Source organism: Chrysemys picta, chromosome 4 (genome assembly GCF_011386835.1).
Source record: "Chrysemys picta bellii isolate R12L10 chromosome 4, ASM1138683v2, whole genome shotgun sequence".
In the NCBI taxonomy this organism is placed as follows: Eukaryota; Metazoa; Chordata; order Testudines; family Emydidae; genus Chrysemys; species Chrysemys picta.
The window spans coordinates 92,207,925-92,234,747 of record NC_088794.1 but is presented as its reverse complement, the minus strand read 5'-3'; the positions used below and the strand labels follow the sequence as shown (position 1 = coordinate 92,234,747).

Below are 26,823 nucleotides of genomic sequence, written 5' to 3'. Positions count from 1 at the left end.
CTCCTTCTTCCCCTTTTTAAAGATGGGCACTACATTAGCTTTTTTCTAGTCATCCGGGACCTCCCCCGATCGCCATGAGTTTTCAAAGATGATGGTCAATGGCTCCGCAATCACATCCGCTAACTCCTTTAGCACGCTCAGATCCAGCGCCTCCGGCCCCATGGATTTGTGCTCATCCAGTTTTTCTAAATAGTCCCGAACCACTTCTTTCTCCACGGAGGGCTGGTCACCTCCTCCCCATACTGTGCTGCCCAGTCCAGCAGTCTGGGAGCTGACCTTGTTTGTGAAAACAGAGGCAAAAAAAGCATTGAGTACATTAGCTTTTTCCACATCCTCTGTCACTAGGTTGCCTCCCTCATTCAGTAAGGGGCCCACACTTTCCTTGACTTTCTTCTTGTTGCTAACATACCTGAAGAAACCCTTCTTGTTACTCTTAACATCTCTTGCTAGCTGCAACTCCAAGTGCAATTTGGCCTTCCTGATTTCACTCTTGCATGCCTGAGCGATATTTTTATACTCCTCCCTGGTCATTTGTCCAATCTTCCACTTCTTGTAAGCTTCTTTTTTGCGTTCAAGGTCAGCAAGGATTTCACTGTTAAGCCAAGCTGGTTGCCTGCCATATTTACTATTCTTTCTACACATCGGGATGGTTTGTTCCTGCAACCGCAATAAGGATTCTTTAAAATACAGCCAGCTCTCCTGGACCCCTTTCCCCCTCATGTTATTCTCCCAGGGGATCCTGCCCATCTGTTCCCTGAGGGAGTCAAAGTCTGCTTTTCTGAAGTCCAGCGTCCGTATTCTGCTGCTTTCCTTTCTTCCTTGTGTCAGGATCCTGAACTCGACCATCTCATGGTCACTGCCTCCCAGGTTCCCATCCACTTTTGCTTCCCCTACTAATTCTTCCCTGTTCGTGAGCAGCAGGTCAAGAAAAGCTCTGCCCCAGTTGGTTCCTCCAGCACTTGCACCAGGAAATTGTTCCCTACACTTTCCAAAAACTTTCTGGATTGTCTGTGCACCACTGTATTGCTCTCCCAGCAGATATCAGGGTGATTAAAGTCTCCCATGAGAACCAGGGCCTGCGATCTAGCAACTTCTGTTAGTTGCCGGAAGAAAGCCTCGTCCACCTCATCCCCCTGGTCTGGTGGTCTATAGCAGACTCCGACCACGACATCATCCTTGTTGCTCACACTTCTCAACTTTATCCAGAGACTCTCAGGTTTTTCTGCAGTTTCATACCGGAGCTCTGAGCAGTCATACTCCTCTCTTACATACAACGCAACTCCCCCACCTTTTCTGCCCTGCCTGTCCTTCCTGAACAGTTTATATCCATCCACGACAGTACTCCAGTCATGTGAGTTATTCCACCAAGTCTCTGTTATTCCAGTCACATCATAGTTCCCTGACTGTGCCAGGACTTCCAGTTCTCCCTGCTTGTTTCCCAGGCTTCTTGCATTTGCGTATAGGCACTTAAGATAACTCATCGATTGTCCCTCTTTCTCAGTATGAGACAAGAGTCCTCCCCTCTTGCGTTCTCCTGCTCGTGCTTCCTCCCAGGATCCCATATCCCCACTTACCTCAGGGCTTTGGTCTCCTTCCCCCGGTGAACCTAGTTTAAAACCCTCCTCACTAGGTTAGCCAGCCTGCTTGCAAAGATGCTCTTCCCTTTCTTCGTTAGGTGGAGCCCATCTCTGCCTAGCAAAGATGCTCTTCCCTCTCTTCATTAGGTGGAGCCCGTCTCTGCCTAGCACTCCTCCTTCTTGGAACACCATCCCATGGTCGAAGAATCCAAAGCCTTCTCTCCGGCACCACCTGCGTAGCCATTCATTGACTTCCACGATTCGACGGTCTCTACCCAGGCCTTTTCCTTGCACAGGGAGGATGGACAAGAACACCACTTGCGCCTCGAACGCCTTTATCCTTCTTCCCAGAGCCACGTAGTCTGCTGTGATCCGCTCAAGGTCATTCTTGGCAGTATCATTGACAGTATCATCAATACCTGGGGGAGCAAAGAGCTGTGCATATCTCTCTATCAGTGTTATAGAGGGCAGACAATTTATGAGTTTACCCTGTATAAGCTTTATACAGAGTAAAACGGATTTATTTGGGGTTTGGATCCAAATGGGAGCTGGGTGTCTGGGTGCTGGAGACAGGAGCACTTCTTAAGCTGTTTTCAGTTAAGTCTGCAGCTTTGGGGCACGTGATTCAGACCCTGGGTCTGTGTTGGAGCAGACTGGTATGTCTGGCTCAATAAGGCAGGGTTCTGGAGGCCCAACCTGGCAGAGAAAATGGGCTCAGAGGTAGTCTCAGCACATCAGGTGACAGTCCCAAGGGGGTTTCTGTGATCTAACCCAGCACAGCTGGTTTGCCTGAAGACTTGGCTAGGCAGAGCATGCCTGACCAACTTGGACGTGCTCAGTATCTATTCAGAGCAGGAAGGTTCCAATGGAGGGCGAAGCGCAGACTCCATAAGCAAATATTTGAGTCTGGCTGCTCTGCCCTTTTTTGAATGGGTCTTGAACTCTCTACAAATGTGATATCTGTCACCTACGTGGGCTGCCCCCAGACATTTCAGGCAGCTCGGGTGGGGGTCACTGACTGGCATTGGCTTGCCAGAGGCATGACAGGCCTTGAAGCTACGAGAGCACGGCATGAGTCTGGTTCCAAATCCAGTACCCAAAAGGGCACTGGAGAGCAGTCTACTCTAAGAACTAGACAACTTATCCAATTGGAAACTACTGTATATACAAAAATATTATTCTAAGCTAAACTAACATGACAAACCATATACACAGGAAGGTGAGAAAGATTCAGACACCATTAAAAAACTAAGCATAATAGAAATGTTTCCTTCTCTAAGTGTGAAATTACTCCCCAAGAAATGTTCCCAATCTGAGATGCAAGATAACAATGGATCAGCTTCAATTTTGGAAGTCCCATGTGATAGTATTCATCAGTATTAAGGCCATTCCAAAGTAAAGCTGGTAAAAACTTTATACTTTACAGACTTGTATTCTTTTCCATACATGCTTTGTTTATTTGCATATGTTTTGTTCGCTCTCCCCTCTCCTATCCTTTGGTTGCACCTTCCCTTCCTTTGTTTTGTTTCGCACCCTCACTCTGGCAGCTACCTTCTCTGCCCTAGCTCCGCTGACCAGAGGGATCCATACAGGAAGCAGTGTAGAAGATCATTTGATGATTTTAATGTTGTCTGTGTGCTTTGGCAAGAGAAGAGAAAAGGCACTGTGGGTAAGCAGGTAGCTATCTAGACAACTCCCCCACTTGAATTATTACAGCAATCTATTCTTGGGAGCAGTGTGCAACATAAAGATGTCAACAAGTGTCCTCCATTCCCTGGTTTCAGCACTACATATCTGCAGTCCCAGCTCTTCTCCTCCTTGGCATCTCCTGCTACTCCATGCACTCCACTCCCCATTATTTCATGAGGGCTAATCACAGACCTGAGGAAGGGATAAAGGATGATCTGAAGGAAGTTAAAGCTACAAGTTCACTTGGTCAAGACAGATGAGAAGATGGACAGAGAGGAGTCATTATAAGTGGTATAATGTTTCTAATGTCTATCTTTACTCATTTTATGTATTTTGTATTCATTTAATGTCTATGCTGACCTTCTCTCTATTCTTTGCTAGCAATACTGATTGTAGGAGAACTTCAGATCCATAAAGTACAATTTAGTTTCTAGTACTGCCCTACTGTGAGAGGGCATCACATTTCATTTTGGACATTTCATAATGGCAATATTTTAACCCATTTTTACATATACAATTGACATAATACACCTCTACCCCGATATAACGCGACCAGATATAACATGAATTCGGATATAATGCGGTAAAGCAGCACTTCGGGGAGGCGGGGCTGCACGCTCCGGCAGATCAAAGCAAGTTCGATATAACGTGGTTTCACCTATAACGCAGTAAGATTTTTTGGCTCCCGAGGACAGCGTTACATCAGGGTAGAGATGTAATGTAATATAATACATGGAGATATACCTATCTCATAGAACTGGAAGGGACCTTGAAAGGTCATCAAGTCCAGTCCCCTGCCTTCACTAACAGGACCAAGTACTGATTTTTGCTCCAGATGGCCCCCTCAAGGATTGAACTCACAACCCTGGGTTTAGCAGGCCAATGCTCAAACCACTGAGCTATCCCTCCCCCCAAATCTTTGCTTCCTAACCCACAGGGTTGAATTGTCAGGTACATCATATGCAGGTTTGATGTATGTGGTAAGGGACACAGGTAATGTTTTGCCACTTTTCTGCCCCACAAATCCTGTGGGAGGGGTCAGTTCAGCCACTGATGCAACTTAAAGCAGCCTCAGGGCTGTTCTATATTGTGCCAGTCTGCAAAAGTCCCTTCAGGTCCATTATGCTGTTGGAGATTTCAGAAAAACATCTGTTCTATGCATATCCCTTCCTATCCCTTGCCATCCCTCTACACATGGAAGGAGGATCTGGGAAAGGTGGTAGAGATCTGGTGTAGTTGAGCCAGTTCTCAAAGGACTGTCCACTAGAGCAGCACAAACACAGTTTTAAAAAGGCTGAGGATCTGGCCCATATTTATCTAACATCCTTAGAAAACATAATATCTACCTTTCAAATACACCCTAGCACAACTGCCAAGTTTTATGCAGCTCCATGTCCTATCTCTGCCACTGCTTGAGGAAGAGTGTGCTGTACATAAAGTTGAAATTGATGGTTATATACAAAATATTGTATATGCAAGTTAAACAATTTATTTGCATAAAACACAGCTCCACAAAACTTGGCAGCTATTAAACTACTTCCTCAATTCTGAACAATCACTCACCTAACAGTTCCAGGTTCAGAATACACCCCTCCCCCCAACCCTCCAGACTTACAAAATCTAACCTCAGAACTCTTCCACATCCTAATTAAATTTGCACAAAATGTAAAATGGACTTGCACAAAATTTGGCAGCTATGGAACCACCTCCAGCCCCAACAGGAGTCCACCAGTACCACCCTGCAGTATAACAGGCATGCTATGCTGCTGTGACATTACTAGTTGGTCCCATTAGCCCCTACTGACCATTGCCCCTGGGATGATGGGTGAAAGGAAAGCTGAAGTGGAGAAGGTTGCAGTAGTTGAGGTGGGAAATAAGTATAGTATGGATGAGCATCTTATCATCAAGGAGAGAAGAAGGGGATGAATTTTAGAGATATGTGAATGGGTAGGCTTTGGTGAGGAAGTGATATAATTTGGTGAGGACCTGGATGTAAAGGGAGATGGAAAAAAGGAACTTATATGTCTGAGTAATGGCAAGGATGTTAAGTTATGTGAACTGGACAATAGGGATAGAGAAGATGAGAGGATTTACAAGGAAAGATAAGATAAAATCCACATCAGATGTGATCATGTAATTCTGCATTACAAACACCACTGTGCTACATATTGTTGGGCTGCCAACAGAACCTTAATGACAAGAGACTGCAAAAGTAAATGTCAGCAATGAGATGGTGTTTGACAAGATGTCACCAGGACAAAACGTCCACAGCAAAGTGCACACAACAAAATGGCATAGACCTATCTTGAAGCAAATGGCTTTCCACATTCTTGTTTAGGTTTTGAAGAACAGCCTTTTCGACTAGTTAACATCTTATACCCAATTATTTCAGTTTAATCCAGAGCACTACCAATTGGAAGAGCTCCCCGTTACCAAGGGGTAATGCTGCTTAGTACAATCTTTCTCACATAGTGTGCTCTCAGTTTAACACTGTACTTGTAACAACCATGTGCTTATTGTCTTAGTGAATTAGTACTTCACCCTCATCTCTAAAAGTATGAGTTTAGCTTTAACCCTGTCATTCATGGCAGAAAATGCATTGGAGGCTTTTGGAGATACATAGCTTTTCTGCATTTAAAAAAAAAAACTAACTTATATTGCTGTTTTTCTGAGCACACTAAAACACCACTGTGACTACATGCAACAATTAAAGAAAAAAATGTTTGGCCACCATTTCCTGTGACCTCCCTAAGGATTTTGTTCTTGATGTAAGCTCAATGTTTGTACATTTTGGCTATTCCGACACTTGCCGGGGCGGGTGACTTGTCTACAAAGTTTGCCTAACAAATTAAATATTTACTACAGCTGTGCTCATCAGCAAGGGAAATCCATGAGTAATTAGCTTTGCTTTCATAAATCTAAACATAGTCATGAGATCTATGCTACATACTAGGGCCCCAACTTCCAGGGTTGCTGAGCACCATAGCTGGCATTCAATATTTCTGAAAGTCAGGTCCTAGGGTCTGTACAAGTCTCCAACACATGGCAATGGTTTTAGCTGACAAATTAGCATGTCATTACACTTGTATGCAATGGTGAATGTTATAAGTAAAACTGCACCCCTCCCAAGCACAAAGGTCCAGTCTTAAAAACAGTTTGGAGAACTTTCCTTTGTCATAAACTACTAAGTTTTACATTCTCTAGCTTCAATCAGATCAAGATTTCATTTAAGGAAGAAATATAACTATATTATTGGGGTTAAAATCAATAGTTGCTTTAATATGAGTGAATACAAAGACCTAAGGAATTCAAAAGTCTTCCTGGGACAATTCTCCCTTGCCTCAAGTATATAAAGATAATACACCTCTAATCATTTCTTGGATCTAACAGCCTTTGCCCCATATAAATATTCTCTTTTATATTTAAAAAAAAAGTACTTATAATGCAAGGTTAAGAGAATAAATTCAATGCTGTTTGAGTTGGGGCTGGCCCTTCTTGCTGCCTCTGCTGTGATGTCTACAAGTAAAGGCTTAGAATCTTCTCATCCAAAGCATCCAGTATGTGTGTTATCTTCTCTCATTTTTTATGTTATCATTCTAGTATTGACAGTTTTTCTGCCATAATGCCCAATGTGACTTCTGCAAGGGCTTTTTTTTTTCTTTTCTTTCCCCCCTTTTTTTGTGTGCAGGATGGGACAGGGACACAGAGTTATCTGTCCATCAGGCATTCTCAAATGCACAAGTCTATTCAAAGAGGAACAGGAAACAAACAAAAATAAGCAAGGTGCAGTCCTGTGTCTTATTGCTAAATAATAAAAATCATCTGCTTTTATTCTTGAATATTCTTTAGAGAGAATTAATATAAACCCCAAAGAACTCCAGGTCATAGTAGTTTCTATATGTTAGGAAAGTGAGGTCATAGTAGAATCATAAGACTGCATATACATTTCAAGATTTTATAGTTTTGTGTGTTTAACTGAGTAATAAAAAGTACTGAACACAGTATTTGAAAAGTGATTATTCATAAGAATATTTAACTGGAACAGCCCTCTAATTACTATTATTTTCCATTTATCTCCTCAAGTCCATTTCTAAGTTTTTAAAGTTTAGCTAAACCTCTGTGGTTTTAATGTTATGTCTGTGTTGCACCAACACATTTCTGTGCAGTAGTCTGTGCAGGCACTTTTCGCTTTTCTTAGTATATTTCTAGGGTAGTATCTGCAGTTGCACAAATGTTGAAAATTGATGATAAATGCCCCTTTGCTGGGGTACTCCAAAAGTTCAAATCCCCTGTGAGCACTGAACAAAGGTAAATGGCATTGATTTGGTTTCTTATGCAAACACCTGAGTAGAAGAACATATTCACAAATCCTATGTGCACCGATGTTAAGACTTTAATTGCTTCCATAGTGATTAAAAAGATCTAAACATTTATGTTCGCAGCTGTCTTCTCATGAACCTTTTCATAAGGATCAGTATTTACAGCACTTGTTGGCAGATTCTCAGATTTAGCAGGTGTCAGAGCTGAGAATTTTGTTATTGTGGGGTTCTTCAATTCCCTGTTGAATCAGTAGAGAATCAAGAGTGGATTTTGTCTTCTGCAAGGGACTGCCCATAAGAACTTTATTAGATCATTTGTTTCCTCTGGATTTAAATAGATTTGCAATTGTTTGAGAGGTGAAATTCAAGCATTGTTAGATATTTTATGTGAACACCTCAATGCTTAGAGTCAGTATTCCTCCAAAACATGATGCTATATTTCCAGTTTGTTCTAAAAAGATGAATTCCAGCTGTGCACACTTGTAAAGATTTAATAAAATTCCCAGGCAAAAGTCTGGTAGTTAAAGTACCATAAACCTACTTGGATGACACATTATAAAAATGTATGTTTTTAAAAAGAACCCTCAAAGGCCAGAAATACAAAATTAAAGTTACACTTAAGTAAAAAGTTTCCAAACACTGGACAGTATGGAAATACTCAGTTAAGTTCAGCCAAACAATCATAACTCTGCTCCCATGTCACTGCCCTGAGAACAAGCAAAAAATTAAAAACCATTTTAGCCTCAAAACAGCAAAAAGGTTTATTTAATCACTGACTCAAATTTAACACTTCTTACTAGATACTTTTACTTGCACTCTTTACAGACTTGGCTGTGACATGACAATCTGCTTTGAATAATAGGCAGGGGATGGCTTCACTACTCCAGAAACAAAGTGATTAGAAGGCATGTGAGAAGCTCAAAAGATGCAAAATACATATAGTTTATGACATAATTGCTGAAATATAAGAATCTTTCTCATGGATATAATTACTACAAAGATACCTGTGTACAAATACACTCTTTATATCATTTTAAAAATAGATTACATACTGGATCCTCAACTGAAGCAAACCTTTAATGAAGAAATCATTCTTCAAGTATTTACATTCTCTTTAACATATAATATTGTTTGGTGTTCAAACAAATTGACAACACTCATTACAATAATGTTCTATTAGATCTTTGTATATGTTCATATATAGAAATACATTAAACAAGACCAAAACCATACTATATAAATAATAAATCACATGTTAACAGGGGGGGATACTTTTTCAAGGACCTGCAGGGATGTTGCCTTATTTTAAAAAATATATAATTCTTAAATTGAGCACAAGTTATACATCATATGGCATAAACAGGTATATTGTATACACAGTGTGAGGTTGAAAATGGAAATACTACCTAATCTTCTGCATGGCATAATATTTACATGTGCATTCTAAATAAAACTATTGACAATGATATGATTTGTCCTAATACACTGGTGCAGGACTTCCAGTCCGCTTAGGAAAAAAGCAAGGTTAACCAAATTAGAAATAGAAATATAAAATATAAAATATAACCAGCTAAGCTATTCATATGTCTGTCCTCTGCTGTAGGTGTAAGCACAGCTGATTCCATGCCATGCCAGTAATTGAGCTATTTATGTACATCTCTTCCCTTCATCTCCTCCCTCTTTCACAGCCCTACAAAAATACAATGTATGTTGATCTCTGAGTTAAGTCCTAAGTATCAGATTGATTCATTACTAACAAGCAAACAGTCCTTACTGATATTATATAAACTCAGTAAGCTATGGAGACTCTTTTCTCTTTAGAACTAGATCAACTCGCACACAAAAATCCAGGAGATTATTAAAAATTGCCCATCTCCCAATGAACGTACTGTAATAACTAAAACAGGGATGAAGATTTTTAACTTGCTCCATTTTACCATAAATTCTTCTGTGCAAGAGCAACTCTAATCTGTAACATGCAAAACAGGGTTCAAAATAGGATTCTTTAGCTGCTCTTTATTGTAAAGAGTTTTAACCTTTTTTCTTTTAAACGGAACATTAACCAGATGAGGCAGAGTATTGTAGAGATATATTACAATAAGCAATAGACTGCAACCAAAACTGTTTAAATTGCAAACCTAAATGGAGGACTTGGAACAAATGAAAAAATTGTCTCCATTGATTTAATAACCTAATAATATCTAAGCATATTGAGTCCCAAGGGTGAGCACGAGGGATGCACTTCCTTTTACTGACATCTCAGACACTGAGCCTTAGACATAAATTTGAGGCTGAGTAACAAGAGAGTAGCAAATCATTTCTATTCAAGCAAGATAGCCTTTCAACCAACAACCCTCTCCATAATTTTCTAAAACTTTTACTTTTCCCTGCTCATTAGGAATATGTTAAATTTAAAGTTAAATTCAGAGAGTCCCATGGAATACAAGAACTCTTCTCTTCAATGCTGTAACACATTTTTGAATGGTGTCTTTTTTCTTTTTAACAAAATCACACTTTGTAATAAATTACTGAATATACACACAAATACACAAAAACAAGATTACAAGAAGCATCTGTTCATTTAATAGAGAGTGGAATACGGAGGGCTGCAGTGAAAAATGTTTTGAGGAATGAAACAGGAAACTCATTAGGAAAATAGGATTTCATTGTTTTATGAGAAATGATTAGATGTCATAAGAAGAAAGAGGATGATCTGAAGAGATGGGGCAATAGGCACACAGAGGCTATGTCAGATACAATACGGGAGAACAATCTATCACTCCAACTCAACAGCCATAAACAGAGATGAGAGAGGTATAAATGAAAGTTTTGAGGGTCGTGAAGAAGAACAACAAAAAAATTTATATTGGATTTTTAAACAGACAAGCATGTGAAGATTTCTGAGTATGTGGCAATATGATCCCATTTTCAAGTATGGGTAAACTCCTCAGCTATTTCAGTGTCATGTCACATTTTGTACCGAAAGTCTGAATCAGATGGAATGAATTACCCAAAGAGGAGATCAGAAGCCAGGCCTCTGAATTAGTGAGTCAGGAAAGCCTAACTAATTATCAGGATGACAAATGGCTACATATCAGTGCATTCTGCATCAGCAGTTTATGTGAGGAACTGGTATCTGCTAACTTCCGGGGGCTAATCCCTGGGATTGTTTTGCACTGTACTAGAAAATAGACATGTGGTGGGAAGGAAGGTTGTGGATGAGGGAATATGTAGAAGGGAAGAGGGAGTTAATAATTACAGTAGTGATTTCTTGGATTCCATCAAATGTCACAGTGTTTATCCACCAAGAAATCCTCCTGGGAGTCCTCTTTTTGTAGCCCCCAGAATCATTCGGATTGGCTCTTGCCTACTGTAAATGGAATGGAGGTCATTTGGGATAATCTAAACCAAAGATGAAATATCATGTTTCCTAATAGCCAATGACATTGGAGAGGCAGAGCACCAACTGTGGACATGCTCCACTGACACAAGGAACATTGTGTGAACATGCACAAACAATATAATTACAGCGGTTTATGATCGTCAACATAACTTAAGTGCAATTAACTCTGTAGTGTAGACATGGACTTAAGAGAAAAGTAAGGGAGGGAATGAGAGCAGGCGCAATGAAGATAAAGATATGGGTTGGGATGGGGTTCACTGGGGCAAATGGAGGGGTTACAAGAAGAGAGCAGATGAGAAATGGGGAGGTTACTTACCTGTAACTGGAGGTCCTTCAAGATGTGTGGTCTCTATCTATATTCCACTGAGGGTTATACCCATGTGCCATGTGTCCAGAGCCAGAGAATTTGAAAGTAGTAGTGTCCATTGATCCATGCATGAACCCTTGCTCAGCCTCATGGTTTCTTCTGAGACGATAATGGGTGGGGTGGACTGACCGCACCCTCAGTTCCTTCTCCACCACAAATCAAACAGATCCACAGCAGAGGGGAGGAGGGTGGGACTGTAATAGAGCTAGGAACCACACATCTCAAAGAACCTCCAATAACAGGTAAGTAATCTCTTCTTCTTCGAGTGGTGGTCCCTACTGTATTCCACTGAGGGTGATTAACAAGCAGTATCTAATTAGGAGGAGGGTGTGAGAAAGATGACAGAGCTGCTGAACGAAGGACAGCCACACCGAATGAGGTATCCATCACAGAGTCTTGCACCAAGGTGTAATGAACAGCAAAGGCATGTACCAAGCTCCATGTGGCCACCCTACATATGTCCAAAAGCAGTACATCGTGAAGCATGGCCACAGTTGATGCTTGTGCTCTCATGGAATGGGTTCATACACCAAGGGGTAGAGACAGTCCTGACAATCAAAAGCAGAGCATAATGCGTCCCAAAATCCACTTAGAAATCCTCTGCGTAGAAATCACCTGCCCCTTAATCCATTCAGCTTTTGCAATAAACAGTTTAGGGGATTTCTTGAATGGTCTTGTCTTCTTCAGATAGAAGGCATGGGCCCTGAAGACGTCGAGGGAGCGAAGGAGCTGCTCCTCCACCGAGGTGTGAGGTTTCAGGAAGAAAGCAGGTAAGTGTATGGGTTGTTTGAGGTGAAAGTGCAATATGACCTTTGGCAGAAACTTGAAATGCAGATGCAGAGAAATCTTGTCCTTATGGAACATGGTAAAAGGGGGTCCACCATCATGGCCCCAGTTCACCTACCCTTCTCGCAGAAGCAATAGCTACCAGAAAGCCAACCTTCATGGAAAGGAGAGACAGGGAGCATAAGGCCAAAGGTGCAAAGGGCAAATTCATTAAGGTTAAGAGTACATGATTGAGGTCCCACTGGGCAGCCATAGGTTGAATGGGTGGATAAGTCCAAAGGAGGTTTTCCAAAAGCTGATAGTCAATGGATGTGTAAACACAAAAGAGTGCCCTTCCACAAAAGGGTGGAAAGCACTAATAGCTGCTACATGCACCTTGATGGAATTGAGAGCAAGTCCTGACACCTTCAAAGATAGAACGTAGTCCAAAAGAAGGGGAATGTCCAAGTCAGCAGGGGCAAGACCAGGGGTAAGACCTGCATCAAGGGGGTACTTGATGCATTTACTGTTGGCGTGGAAGGCAAAGAGGTCCCAGGCTGGAGTCCTCCATTGGGTGAAAATGTTGCTGGCTATGGTGTCATGGAGCTCCCACTGGTGGTAGGCCACAAATTTCCTGCTCAGAGTCTGCAATCACGTTCTGAGTCCCTGGAAGATAGGTTGCTACAATATGCTCTTGTGGGTGATGCACCAATCCCATAGATGAACCACTTCTGCACAAAGTACTGGCAACTGCATGCCACCTTATTTGTTGATATAATAAAGGATGGTGGTGTTGACTGACATGACAAGAACATGACGGGAAAGAATAGATGAGAGAAACATGCACAGTGCCCTTTGTACCACCCAAAGCTCCAGAATGTTGATGTGCATTCTGGACTCCCCATCTGGCAAGTGATGCATCTGTGATGACTTTTGTGCTCGGGGAGGACAGAAGGAAAGATATCCCAGTGCAGACCTGACCTGGGTCCATCCACCAGTGGAGGGAGAGGAGTACCTCTGGGGGAACTGTCAAAGGGAAGTCCGAGATATGTCGGGAGGGAGAACAGACCCTCTGGAGCCACAGCTGGAGGCTGCAAAGGCGAAGATGAGCAAAGGTGGTGATGTACGTGGAAACCACCATGTGGCCAAGGAGGGAAAGGGAAGTCCTTACCGTAACAGAAGGACTGGTGAACCATCTTGGCCATCAGCTCTTGTAGCATCTGGAACCTGTCCCTTGGTAGGTAGGCTCATGTCAAGACCGCATTGACGCAGGCTCCTATGAATTCTAGTGACTGTGTGGGATCCAAAGTCGATTTTTTAACATTTACACTCACCTCCAAGAAGGAGAGGAGTCTGAGCAGAACGGAGGTCTAGGCTCGACCCTCCCTTCTGAATCGCACTGCTAGCAGCCAGTCATCAAGGGAGGGGAATATAGGGACCCATATTCTGACGTTGGAGAAAACTTTTTAGTAAAGACCCATGGAGCAGTGGTGAGTCCGCATGGTAAGACCCTTCATTGGAAGTGTTGATGGCCTACTGCAAATATCAGGAATTTTCTGTGGGTTGGATGGATATCTATATGAAAATAGGCATCTGCATATCAAGAGCTGTAAACCACATGCCTTTTTCCAGCGAGTGCATGATGGCTGCTAAGATGACCATATGAAACTTGGGCTTGCATATGAACTGATTGAGATGATGCAGGTCCAAGATTGGTCTCCATCCACCCTTCTTCTTGGGTACGAAGAAATACATGGAATAGAACCCTGCACCGTGGTAAGTTGTTGGACCAAGTTCTACTGCTCCCCTTTATGGAAAAGAGTTCACCTCTAGGGCAAGGACACTGTCATGAGAGTGGTCCCTGAGGCGGGACTAGAGCAGAGTCATGGGTGAAGTAGCATTGTGAACTCAATCGTATAGCCATGTTGAATGATGTCCAGGACCCACTTGTCCATTATCACACTCCAAGCTGGTAAAAAGAGTGCTAGGCTCCCCCCAAAGGGGGTAGGTCAGGTGTACGGTGGGAGGCAAGGTGGTTGTGGCTCTCTATGTGCACTCAGAAATATCACTTTTGCGAAGACTGAGCATGAGATGTTGAAGGGTTTGACATGGAGCCTGGAGGACAGGGCCCTTGGGTCTTCTGTCGCTTGAGAGGATGCTCATAGGACCATTGATGGAAAAATTGAGGAGTTCTGAATCATGTCAGTGGCAGGCAGTAGAACTTGCGTTTGAGTGCTGGTGTGTAAAGACCCAACAATTGTAGAGTGTCCCTGGAATCTTTGACGGAGTGGAGGGAATTGTCAGTCTTCTGATTGAAGCGGTGAGACTCATCGAAAGGGAGGTCCTCTATGGTATTTCATACTTCCCATGGGAAACCAGATGATATAAAACAGAATTATATGAGAGGTAGCATAATTCCCTCCTCATGATGATCCTCGTAGCCATTGTGTGTGAAGAGGTGTCTGCCGTGTCCACAGCGGAATTGGAGTGTCGTCCTTGCAACCATTTTGCCCTCCTCTAAGATAGCCTGGAAGCGGGCACAATACTGCTGGGGAAGCTTGTCTGCAAAGTCCTCCACCTTGTCATAAGTTAAAAAGTCATATTTAGCAAATAGCGCCAGGTAACTGGAAATCCAGAATTGAAGGCTGGCAAAGGAGAAGAGTTTGCAACCCAGAAGGTCCAGCCACTTACCCTCCTTGTGTACCACGATGAAGTGTGGGTGTTGTTGCCTGGCCCATTCCGTTGCCACATATATCAGATGTATGGAGATGGGAGTGTTCCCCAGCCTGGATATAACTGTGGCCTCATGGCAACCTCCATGAGGTGCTTCTTGAGGTGGAGAGCCCAGCCCTCCCAGGTACAGCTTGGGAAGGAGAGGCACATGGGCAGTGGGTATCATAGGCCATGCAAATAGCCCAGCATAGCCCCACCCACGCGCCGCTCCCATAACTCCTCCTGCCTGCTTCCAGTTCCTGTTCTTCTGTGGCCCAAGCTGGGGCAGGGGCAGGCTGGCCTGTCACCGGGACTTGGGGAGGCTGGGGCTGGTGCTCGCAAGGCCTGGGGCTGGGACCAGGCCATGCTGCCAGCCCAGCACTCCGTGGCTGGGGTTGGGGGTGCTGGGACCGTGCTGCCTGCCCGGCACTCCAGGGCTGGGGTTGGGAGAGCTGCAGCTGCGCCACCTGCCAAGCGCTCGAGGGGTAGGGGTGCTCGGGTGGACTGGGGCAAGGGGCCGATGGCAGCCCTGGTGGTTCTCTAGGTTCTGGTGTGGGGGAGGGAGAGGGGTGGGATCTCAGGACAAAGGGGAGCGCGGGGGCTAGCCTCCCCCAACGGACGGTTCACTTACCACCCAGGGAGAGGTAGATACTGCATGTGAATGAAATGTGAAATGAAATGAAATGAATGAGCTTAGGCAGGAAGTGCAGATCTTGACCCCAGTGTTTTCAGCATAATCCAGTACCCAGGCATGGGTCCTGGGTGGGGACTGGGGGAAAACTGGTAAAAACGGTGTCTGAAAGTCCTTAGTAAATATGCGGCCAAGAGGTCAGATGGGTCACCAACGTGGAAATGAAGTCACCAAGGACCAGTGAGGGAGACTGTGAGGAGAGGAAAAGAGAGAGCCAGGAGTTTAAGTCAGAAAGGAAGGCTGATGGGGAGGAATTTGGTGGACGGCAGATGGAATTTGGAGGACAGCAAAATGGATGCCAGAATACAGATGAATAGTGTGGGGAGTACCAAGGGTAGCTACAGAGAGACAAGATTATTTTCAAAAAGTGCAGCTTACAAATGCTGGTAAGGGGTAAACTTGTAGAATTGCCAAAATCCTGCATCCTAACATCTTCCAATAAGAAACTGAGTTTTTGTTTTTTATTTTACTTTTATTGCTGAAGTATAGAATCATCCATTTATTCTGCCATTTTTCTTCGCAAAATCCCTTCTCTTGATGAAATCGTATATTTTCCATGAGAAATATGATCATCTCAGTCTTGTATCATATTGTTCTTTACTATATTTTCAAGGCAAACTGAACCAGGGTAAGTGTACTCTTAGTATTATTTATGTCATGCTCATTACTTATGCTAGGGAGCAGAAGGGAATACAACAATCACATTATCCTTTGTCCTTATTTTATCTCATTGTAAACCATAATATAAAAGATTAAAACATGGGTTCATTCAGTTCAATGTAGAGCACCAGTTTTAACAGGAGAAATACATTCTCCGATGGACGAAGATCAAATCAGTAATAAAAAAAACAATCTACATAAAAGATAGAAAAATTTAAATCTTATGCTCATGCCACACCACTTAGTCAGTATTAAATAGAGATTTCATGCTTTCTATGGTAAGGCAGGTTTCTAAAACATCATGGGAGCAATTTTCCCCTTAATTACATCTCCTTACTATAGAGAGTAATTAAATTTGTTACAGAAGCTGTAGCTGCTTTTAACTTAATTCTACAACCATTTCAGGAAGGTAGAGGAGGCTGATATAAAAAAAACAAACTGCACTAAACTAGAGAATGTTCAAATCTGCACAAAAAGAGTCTATGATCTCCCATTAAGACCCTGTGATTAAATTAATAGGATGGGTAGGGGAATCATTTCCAAAGAACTGGATTTGGAGCATGACAGGCAGTTAAGTGCAGCTGCAGAAGTTGACATTTAGGATTTTTGTCTTTATACACATAGAAACAGAAGGTAAAGAGGAAGGGGAGCCAAACTCACATCAGGGAGGTGACTGTGTCTTCATTCTTTGTAAGGTACCTAACACAATGACTAGGGCCTTTGCAAGCTATCACAATAACATTAAACAATAGTAAGTAGGTACTGGAAAAGATAGCTAATCAATTCCTTTGGACTGAATGAATCTCCATTTCCACTTTGCAACATAAACACTTTCTAATGGAGGTTTTCCTGAGCTTGACCCAAAATTCCCTGCCCTAAACTGCTATAGAGCTTGCTGTGAAATGGTTTTCTGCCTGGCTGCCACCTTCAGAGCTTCATTTACAATGTATTATAGGCAGTGCAGGTAGAGACACCAACGGTAGGGTTGCTGGACACCTCCCGTTACAAGCCCTTGTTTCAATTCCTTATAACTTTGCCAAACTTTAATTGTTTGGGCAGAAATTTCCCATGCCAGATGTCTACTTCAGGCTGATTGATATATTTATTAACTTCAGCAAAACTAGTTCAATCATTTTTCAGAACAAAGTGAAAAGAAATTATGTCAATTTACTCATGTTAAAAAATTCTTACAACATTTTATTAAGAGGCTCTAGTGCTTCCATGTTTTGGGGCAGGGTCTTGAAATTTTTCAAGAAGGGGGTGCCACCATGGTGTCAAAGCCTTTTGCTGTCCCCAGATAATTTGGCCACATTTGGACAAGCATGAGCTTCTAAAAATCTCAGTTCACATATACCCAACAGAAAGCTGTTTGAGTTTGGTGGCTAATCTCTCCAAGGATTATATCTGTACTAAGTATGCTTCATCCTAGGGCTACGGGGCTGAGCAGGCCTTTCCTGCAATTGCTCCTCTGGGCAGCCATAGGCCACTGTGGTACCGAGCACAGGAATTGCGAACAAGGAGACTGTCTCTCCTGGACTTACAATATTCCCTCTGTTGGTACTCACGCAGGGAGGAGGAGACAGAGGAGATAGCCTCACTGGAATGCAAGGATTAGGAGCTAGGCCTAGGCAAGGAGCTGGGAGGGGAGACAAGGATACTGTCTTGAACAGTCACTAGGATAGGCTGGAGGGGCTGGGTAACAGAAAAGGTCAGGCCTGCGGGGAAGGAAAGTGGAGGGTAAAGGCAGAAGATCTATTACCACTAGAATTCACTCCCCCCCATAGAATATAAACTCAGGATTCCCATGTCTCATCATTCCTCTGCTATCAGCAAATACTGTGAAACCACTGGCAAAATTCATGCCTCATCTCCTTTTAGTGATTGCCCACAAAGAAGATGACAGCCTTCCAAAAAAGAACTAGATAAATTCATGGAAGACAGGTTTAGGGTAAAGGGCAGGGATGGTGTCCCTAGCCTCTGTTAGCCAGAAGCTGGGAATGGGTGACAGGGGATGGATCACTTGATGATTACCTTTTCTGTTCATTCCCTCTGGGGCACCTGGCATTGGCCACTGTAGGCAGACAGGATACTGGGCTAGATGGACCTTTGGTCTGACCCAATATGGCCATTCTTATGTTCTACTACTATCATCACTCTTTTAGCTCAAGAGGCAAAAATCTGTGCTTTGGACCTAAAGGTTTCTCTAATACTATTAATGAACCATCTGGAAGTTAATATGGTTCAACAGGATTGAATTTATGGCACTGAATGAGGAAGATATCCTATGGAAAAAAGTAATAATGATCATATAATTAAAGACTGCATGGGCAACTTTAATTCTGGCATTTCCTAACTTTTGCGTTCTTGACTTTTCAGCCTTAATGTTCTTTTAATGTCTTTTTTTTTTTTTTGTATGTAACTGTGTGTTTCTGTGAACAGAGGAGACCTGAAAACTGCAAATTTCACATGTCCTTGGGGAGGAAAAGCAAATGGTCCCCTATGAGAGGGGTGAAAAATGGAGCCGTTCAAACACAATTCCACCTATGCCTGCCAGAGTCTGCAGATGTGTCAATATCATCTCATGATCAACAGTATCAAGGCTACTGACAAGATTACAGCCAATGAGCCTTATCCTGAGGGTTCAGCATGTCCTGTGTGATTAAATAAACACAGAAGTAGTCAAACCACAGTTTTGAATTGTGGAGAGGAGACTAAGGGCTAGTCTACACTGGCAACATTAAAGTGCTGCCGTGGCAGTGCTTTAACATGGCTTGTGTAGTCGCGGCAGAACACTGGGAGAACCACCTCCATGAGGGGCACTGGTCCCAGCGCTGGTGCACTGTCTACACTGGCGCTTTACAGTGCTGAAACTTGCTGTGCTCAGGGGGTGTTTTTTCACACCCCTGAGCAAGAAAGTTGCAGTGCTGTAAAGTGCCAGTGTAGACAAGCCTTCAGAGAGGCCTGTGCACTAGAAGTCATTTAAAATCTAGCGGTGCCCAATAGAAGGGGGAAAAAAATTAATCACTTGTTCAGATTATGTTAGCTATTAGCAAATGGAATCAAGCTCTCCACACTAAACTGGGAGTAGCAGAATGATAAAAATTAAAGTTTCAAAAGTTTAGTTTTGTGCTAATTCTCAGGAACTGTCTTTGCGGCTGAAAATATGCATTTCCTGTTCTATGCACTGGGGGAAAATACCTGAGAAAAGAACACTGTTAGCAAGACTTTAGTATTTGGTACTTATTTCTACATATGTGATGAAGTGGTACTGTCACAATGTGCGTTCATTCTGGCTATATGTAAAGGCAAGAGACATAGGGCCATGTGATCTAAAATATTTGTGAACTATGTCTCCTCTACCTGGTCAATGGTTTTTGACAACAAAAACAACTGACAGACTTCCCACTGACTGAGAGGGTCATATATCCCTGTAAAGTAAAATAAAGAGGCCTTTATTTTACAGGTAATTTTAATGCTAATGCAAGTTTGTAGGTAAACAAACTTCATTTAAGGCATGTAAAATTATTCAACTTTTATTGCAGCATGTTTCTCAGTTACAAAACTGAAGGCAAATATTGTGTGGACATAAAAGCACATAAAATAGTTAAATACTAGCAGGAAATATCCCCAAATATTTTGAGGACACACAACATTTTAAAAGTGAATTTAAGAGATGGAATGTATAACAAACAAAATTGTCAGCACCTAAAATGGTGGCCATTAGTCATGCTAGGAATTCTATTACTGGATGATAGGTTCAAAAGAATCCATAAACTGAAGAACAGCAGCACTGTAGCCCTAGTGAACATTATTTTCTCATTTTGATAGTGACAGGAGCTGTACTATATTATGTAACGATAGGGTAATTCAACAAAATTCCCTCATCCCTCTGAAGAGCTAAGAATTATACTGAGTTTTAAATTTGCTCAGTCTGTTCCACTGAAGACAATACAACTAATGAAGGGAAGGGAGTTTAAAGGTCCATTAAATTCAACAATTCTACCTGCAATGTGATGAATATTTTTGTATACTCTAGAGCAGTGGGTCTCAAACTTTTTTATTGGTGACCCGTTTCATACAGCAAGCCTCTGAGTGCAAACCCCCACCCCCAGTAAATTAAACACACTTTTTAATATATTTAACACCATTATAAATGCTGGAGGCAAGCAGGGTTTGGGGTGGAGGTTGACAGATCATGACCCCCCCATATAATAACCTCACAGCCCCCTGAGGGGTCCCGACCCCCAGTTTGAGAACTCCTGCTCTAGAGTTAACTATTCTATAAAAGCCAGATGCAAGATGTGGGAACTGCCTCTGTAGTCTTAGGCCTTGGCTACACTTACCCGCAAGTTCGACGGCTGGAAATCGAACTTCTGGGTTCGACTTATCGCGTCTAGTCTGGACGCGATAAGTCGAACCCGGAAGTGCTCGCCGTCGACTGCGGTACTCCAGCTCGCCGAGAGGAGTACCGCGGAGTCGACGGGGGAGCCTGCCTGCCGAGTGTGGACCAAGGTAAGTTTGAACTAATTCGAACTAAGGTACTTCGAACTTCAGCTACGTTATTCACGTAGCTGAAGTTGCGTACCTTAGTTCGAATTAGGGGGGGTAGTGTAGACCAAGCCTTAGAGGAGGACTAAATTAATGTAAACTAGGAACCTTTTAGTTCATGCTTGCAGGGTCTACATGGGGAAGTTAAAGTGCAACACTTTGATGCACGTTGTTGTTCACATCAAACTATGGGGCAGTATAGATATGCCCTATGTTAAATGATTATTAATAAGGCTACGAGTCTGTCACGGAGGTCACGGATTCTGTGACTTTCCAGGACCTCTGTGACTTCCGCAGTTATGGCAGCCAGTGCCGCTGACCCCAGGGCCACCCGAGCAGCTGGGATGAACCCAGGGCCAGCTGTACCTGCTGCTGCTCAGGCGGCCCTAGGCAGCTGGCCCCAGGGCCGCCTGAGCAGTGGCTGATGCAGCTGGCCCCAGGGGCCACCGAAGCAACAGCGGCCCCTACACTGTAACAGGAAGCAACTGGTTTGCAGCTGGTAAAATGGCTTTATGACCCTCAGGAATTCCCAGCTCCAGGCGCCCTTTAGGGAAGCTGTCTAGCTACTTTGCACTGCCTAAGCATCACAAAGGAGCCAGAGAGCTGAGGATCTGGCACCATAACTTTAAAAGTCCTTTTCTGATTTTTACTAAACTTCCCATTACAATTCAAGGATTCAGGGACAATACATGGCATGAGAAGTTTCAGTGAGATTGGTTTCTTTTGGGGGAAGTTAGGGGTGTTGAAAATCAGGCTTATTATAAAAAGCCAGAATCAACCTTAACTATGGAGCAGCAACCACCACTCCATAACATATGTTGACTTTTATTATCATATTTTAGATTTAAAAAATAATACACCTCAAAATTTTTGGAGAATTTTTTTTTACTATCTCCAGATTATTTGTGAAATATATTTAGGAAAACCTATAAGGAAATCTAGTGAAGATCAGAATAAGAATCACTATACAGCAGTGAAGAGACAATGTAAACACAGAGGATATTTTGCTTAAAGAAAATGCAACTCAGTTTTATTAGTAGTCATCTTGTTGGTGTAACAAGAACTACTTGCTATTTAACCGAAAGACACAAGTGATTGATTAGTGCAAATAAAAACTAATATGCATTTTCCTTGTTGATACTGTATCATCATTACAGTATGCATTATACCATCAGAAAAGCCTGAAAATAGACTACATTTCATTAAAGAACTACTTCAGTTATACTGCAGGGCACTACAATGAAAAACAAAGGCAACACATGGGTTTTTATAAGAGAAACAAATACACCTCTACCCTGATATAACGTGACCCGATATAACATGAATTCAGATATAACGCGGTAAAGCAGCGCTCCGTGGGGGCGGGGCTGCGCACTCCAGCGGATCAAAGCAAGTTCGATATAACGCAGTTTCACCTATAATGCGGTAAGATTTTTTGGATCCCGAGGACAGCGTTATATTGGGGTAGAGGTGTATGTGTTAACTGCTTGCAACAGAAAATATAGTATTTCTCTTAACTTTCCTGAAAATACTACCATTGGTGGATGTATGTTTTTGAACTTACAGAATCTTAAGTATTTGTTTCATTTCAAAATTACAAGTCAGAAAAACAACCATAAACACCAGACATACAGAAAAAGACAAAAGCTTATGAAAATGAAAAACTACTTGCTCACCTTTCCAACAGCTGCAGCCACTCTGTTGGTCTCCCCTGCTCTTTGTTTTCATTGCAATGTCCAGCATTATGACTGAAGGAATAGAGTACAGCAGAACCTCGCTAATTTACTTTGCTAATCCACACACCTCAGAATTTGCACACACAAAAATAGCCATTTTGCCCCACCTCGCAGCCAAGATTGAATTGTAAATGCTATTGAGAATGTTCCTATTACTCAATTTCACTACATGTACAAAATATACTACATAATATTGACTACTACGTTATTCAATATTACCATAAACATTAAAACTAAAAACTAGTCAAACATATAAACTACATTTTATCATGTATTCTCATACATTGTGTTCACTTACTTCCCAATTTGCAAACTTCAGGAATTCACAATGGACTCCCAATCAACAGTGAATTAGGGAGGCTCTACTGTACTTATTGCGATGTTCTTATTCAGATCCCTGTATCTATGATCCTCTCTAAATCATAGTCATTCCCCAATTCCTAATTCATATTTGAAAATTACTGTATTTCTTATGGCAATATTGTAACTAAACTTAGCTGTATTCTGTTTCATTCTACCATTCCGCCCAATTCTTTCCTCTCCAAACTACTGTATGTTTTCAATGTACTGTTTGAGTTTTTCTCCTCTATATTATTTTCTGTAATTTATTTACTACGAAAAGTTTAGCTCTGATGTAACATTCGTTATTCAGCAAGATTCTGCTTTTTGCCTAATTTTCCAGCTGGATAGATTGATTGACATACAAGGCATTCAAGTACTGCCCAAGGGCACACAATAAATCTATATCTTAGGCCAAAGAAAGAACCCATGATTCTTCCTGGTTTCCTCTCCTTTGAACTTCCCACTAGATCATATGGCATCTCTATTCTGGAATGGAGTGAACCACATTTAGATACTGTATCAATTCAGTCTCCAGCAAGATTTTGGTATATTATCACAGCAAATTAATAATCATTTACAATAATTGTGGGGAAAAAATTCTTACCGGTCTGACATCCCCACATGAGTTTGTAAATTGTCGTGCCAAGCCAAAATCCAGCATGTAGCACTTCCTACATGTGCTAGGGAAACGTCCCATAGCAAAGTTTGACTAGAAAAAGAAACAAAAAAGTATACATTATTAATATATACATATTAATGCATGTCATTTTCCATTATTCTATCCTTCCTTCTATATCTGCCCATGTTCCATTCACTTTGGAGAAAAGAACACATTATACTGGCACTGTATATGCCAAGAGAGGGATGCAGAATGCTCCCTCCTCTTTTCTAGCTGCCTAGAAAAAAATCTTCAAAGACAAATAGGTTGGAGGGAGAGAGTGTGGATTTGGGAGGCAGTACATTCTGAAAACTTCAGTTAAACGCAGTGGTTCTCAAAGCCGGTCCGCCACTTGTTCAGGGAAAGCCCCTGATGGGCCGGGCCGGTTTGTTTACCTGCCACGTCCGCAGGTTTGGCCGATCGCGGCTCCCACTGGCCGCAGTTCGCCGCTCCAGGCCAATGGGGGCTGCTGGAAGTGGCGCGGGCCGAGGGATGTGCTGGCCACCCTTCCGGCAGCCCCCACTGGCCTCGAGCAGCGAGTCGCAGCCAATGGGAGCCGCAATCGGCCGAACCCACGGACGCGGCAGGTAAACAAACCGGCCCGGCCCGCCAGGGGCTTTCCCTGAACAAGTGGCAGACCGGCTTTGAGAACCATTGAGTTAGAGTTCATTTTCATTTTCTTATTCATCATCTGTCTCCACAGATTCTAATTCTTGGGTTTTGTCTACATAGCCTTTTTTCCTGAAATTTCTCAACACTTCACTGGTTCAGCTCCTCTGATGTCAGCAATGTCTCTAATATAACAGTCTGCCTATCACTTGTGTTTTAACCATATGACCTAGACTTGTTCAACAAGCCTTAAAAATTATCAATGGAAAAGAATAGGGCTAGCCCAAAGAGTTGAAACAAGAGTCTGTGCACTAAGTAAAACCCCCGTACAAGTGGGAGAACTCACCATATTGGAAATTTGGCACTGATGACTGTGGAAAAGCTAACGTTGATTTCAGATTCTCTACTGCCTGGTACTTCATGTACCCAGTTTGAATGAAACCAATGAATCCAGTAGTAGCCCTGGTCTTTATAACTTTGGCCAGGATATCATCCATCTTGGAGCAAAGCAGATGAAGTTCTACAAGAAAGAGACTGAACTCCTGTATCTCTGGAAAGAGACACAAGCCACAACGAATAATGCCAGAGGCAGAGCACAAGCTTATAGTTGGATCAGAGAAAGTTAGTATAAAAGAGTCATTAGACAATTCTGACTCTTATAAGTTAGCTGCTCAAGTTGTCATAATTCACTGGCAAATGTTCTAGTGGCATAACTAATTACTAGAACCTAGTAATTTGCCACTCTTGTGAAAAGAGCCAAAGGAAAAAAGTGTCCATTTAGCTATTAAGCAGTCTAATATTCTATATTGTTTATTAGGTGCAGTGAGGTGGAAAATCCTTGGAATTCCAAATCTATCATTTCCTGGTCTCACTCCCAAAGAATTTAGAAGAGTCTATAAAAAAAACATTAAAAACCTGCACAGGGAAGCATTTTAACCATAGACTGGACTGTTGCCAAGTGAGTCTGTAACATATTGGCAGTTTAAAATGATAGGAGGACCTACCTTCTAGTCTATGTCAGATTTAAGCTTGTTAACTGGTTGCAAGTCTTCTTCTGAATGAAGAAAGAGGATCATTTAAAGCATCTGAGAGCTGGCAAATTGTCACTTGTAAGATTTTACATCATCCATCAGAGATGAACAGATGAAACAAAAATTTGCTCTTCAGGAATGGCAGGACCTGTCAAGTTCACGTTCCCACTCAAATCTAGACAGAGAATCTGAGACACTCTCGCTCTGGAAATGAACAAAAGCTTGACATTAATTTAGAAGGATTAATAAAAGGCTCTTTAATGTGAATTAACTTAAGTGGTTCTGTAAACAGAAGGAACCACAGTTCACAGATGTTATAATGAAGATCCACATGGGCCATGGCCAACTTAGAAAGGCTGGGGCATGCTTACTACCTGTCTCCCTCCTTGCAGAACGGATACAAGCAGGGACAATTGGGGACATATACATTTCCTGATGATGAATTGAGACTGTTGACAAATGGATTTTTTTTTTTTTTTGTACACCAAAGGATTGCACTGAGAAAGGCTTGCCTTTGAGATCAGAGGGAAAAAATTGATAAGGAATACTACGTCAAGGAAGATTACTTGGATAGTCTTGATAAATCAGACGTGGATGCTAGCAGAAATTCCACAGTAGAATTTGGCTTTGAGATGTGTCAAAGATAGTACCAAAAACTTGCATTGTAAGAGCTGTACAGAGAGGGCATGGACACTTCAAATCCATTTGACAAGATAACTAAGATTTCATAACTTTGTTCTTTTCTTTTTCTGTGCTTTGACAGATCACTCATCCACAAGTGCACATATAGATTCCTTGAGTATCAAGGCTTTTGAAGTGAGACTAAGATTGGAAGACTTGGCATCAAGGCACTTACCAGGAACTAGACATTTGTTTCTGGCTTGCCATGAGAAGCAAGCAAAGAATATGGCCCATCACTTTTTACAATGCTTAAAACTTGATTTTTTTTTTTATCATTTCAAAGCCAACCATTTTGAAACAAGCTTTTAGGCCTATAAGTTCTTTGTCAGGATAAACACAAAGCCCAAATGACAAATTGAACTATCAGTTTTCTAAAAACTACAAAAAGCATTTCTGCTGAATAAACCTGAAAAAACTAAAAATATTAGAAATATATAGCAGTTTCAGGTCCAATGGGTAGATGAAAAAAATAAAAATAAAAATAAAACAGGAGCAGAAATGTATGTGTTCAGCAGTATTCTCTTTATGCAGAGAGAGTTTAAATGTCCTCTCGTTCATGTCTACAGGCCTGTATCCACAACTGGACTGACTGCTTCTGGAATGCTGAAGGCCTAGGTGCTGGGCATTTTTCTCCAGTAAATAATGTGGACTTTTATCTGTAGGTAAAGAATATTCCAAGTCAAAAGTCCACCTTATCCCTAGAAAGCGATTTAACCCTTTCATCCAGATGTGTTCTGGTGTTATGTAGCACCTCTCTTAGAAGGAAGGAATAGTTCTAATATAATTTGTGGTTCTCCCTGTTGCTCCTGCTCCTGTTCTGGCTCAATATTTAAGTTCCCAATCACTTTTCCCACCAGCAACATCTTTCACCTCCCTGTGGCTTGTACACTTCCTCAACTCCAATGGCTTCATCCAAACTCTTCTCCCTACAACTACGAGGCTGCCTCCATCCATCCCTGGCCCTCCCATCACACACATATCACCTTCTGCTTCCAGCCTACCTCACGGTCTCTGCACCTTTCAAGTTTGATGCTC

General features: G+C 42.1%; 1 protein-coding gene across 12 annotated transcripts in view; it reads right to left on the bottom strand.

Annotated features, from left to right (window-relative positions):
- The window catches only part of TTBK2 (tau tubulin kinase 2), a 314,450-nt gene that overhangs the window by 82,982 nt on the left and 204,645 nt on the right, over positions 1-26,823 (bottom strand). For 11 of the 12 annotated variants that reach the window (XM_065595339.1, XM_008169904.3, XM_065595338.1 and 8 more), the window contains one exon: positions 23,414-23,518. In XM_065595339.1, coding sequence (XP_065451411.1) covers positions 23,414-23,518 — 105 coding nt within the window. Of the gene's footprint in view, positions 1-22,407; positions 22,465-23,413; positions 23,519-26,823 lie in introns of those variants that run through there. The other variant, XM_065595342.1, reaches the window with a different exon arrangement.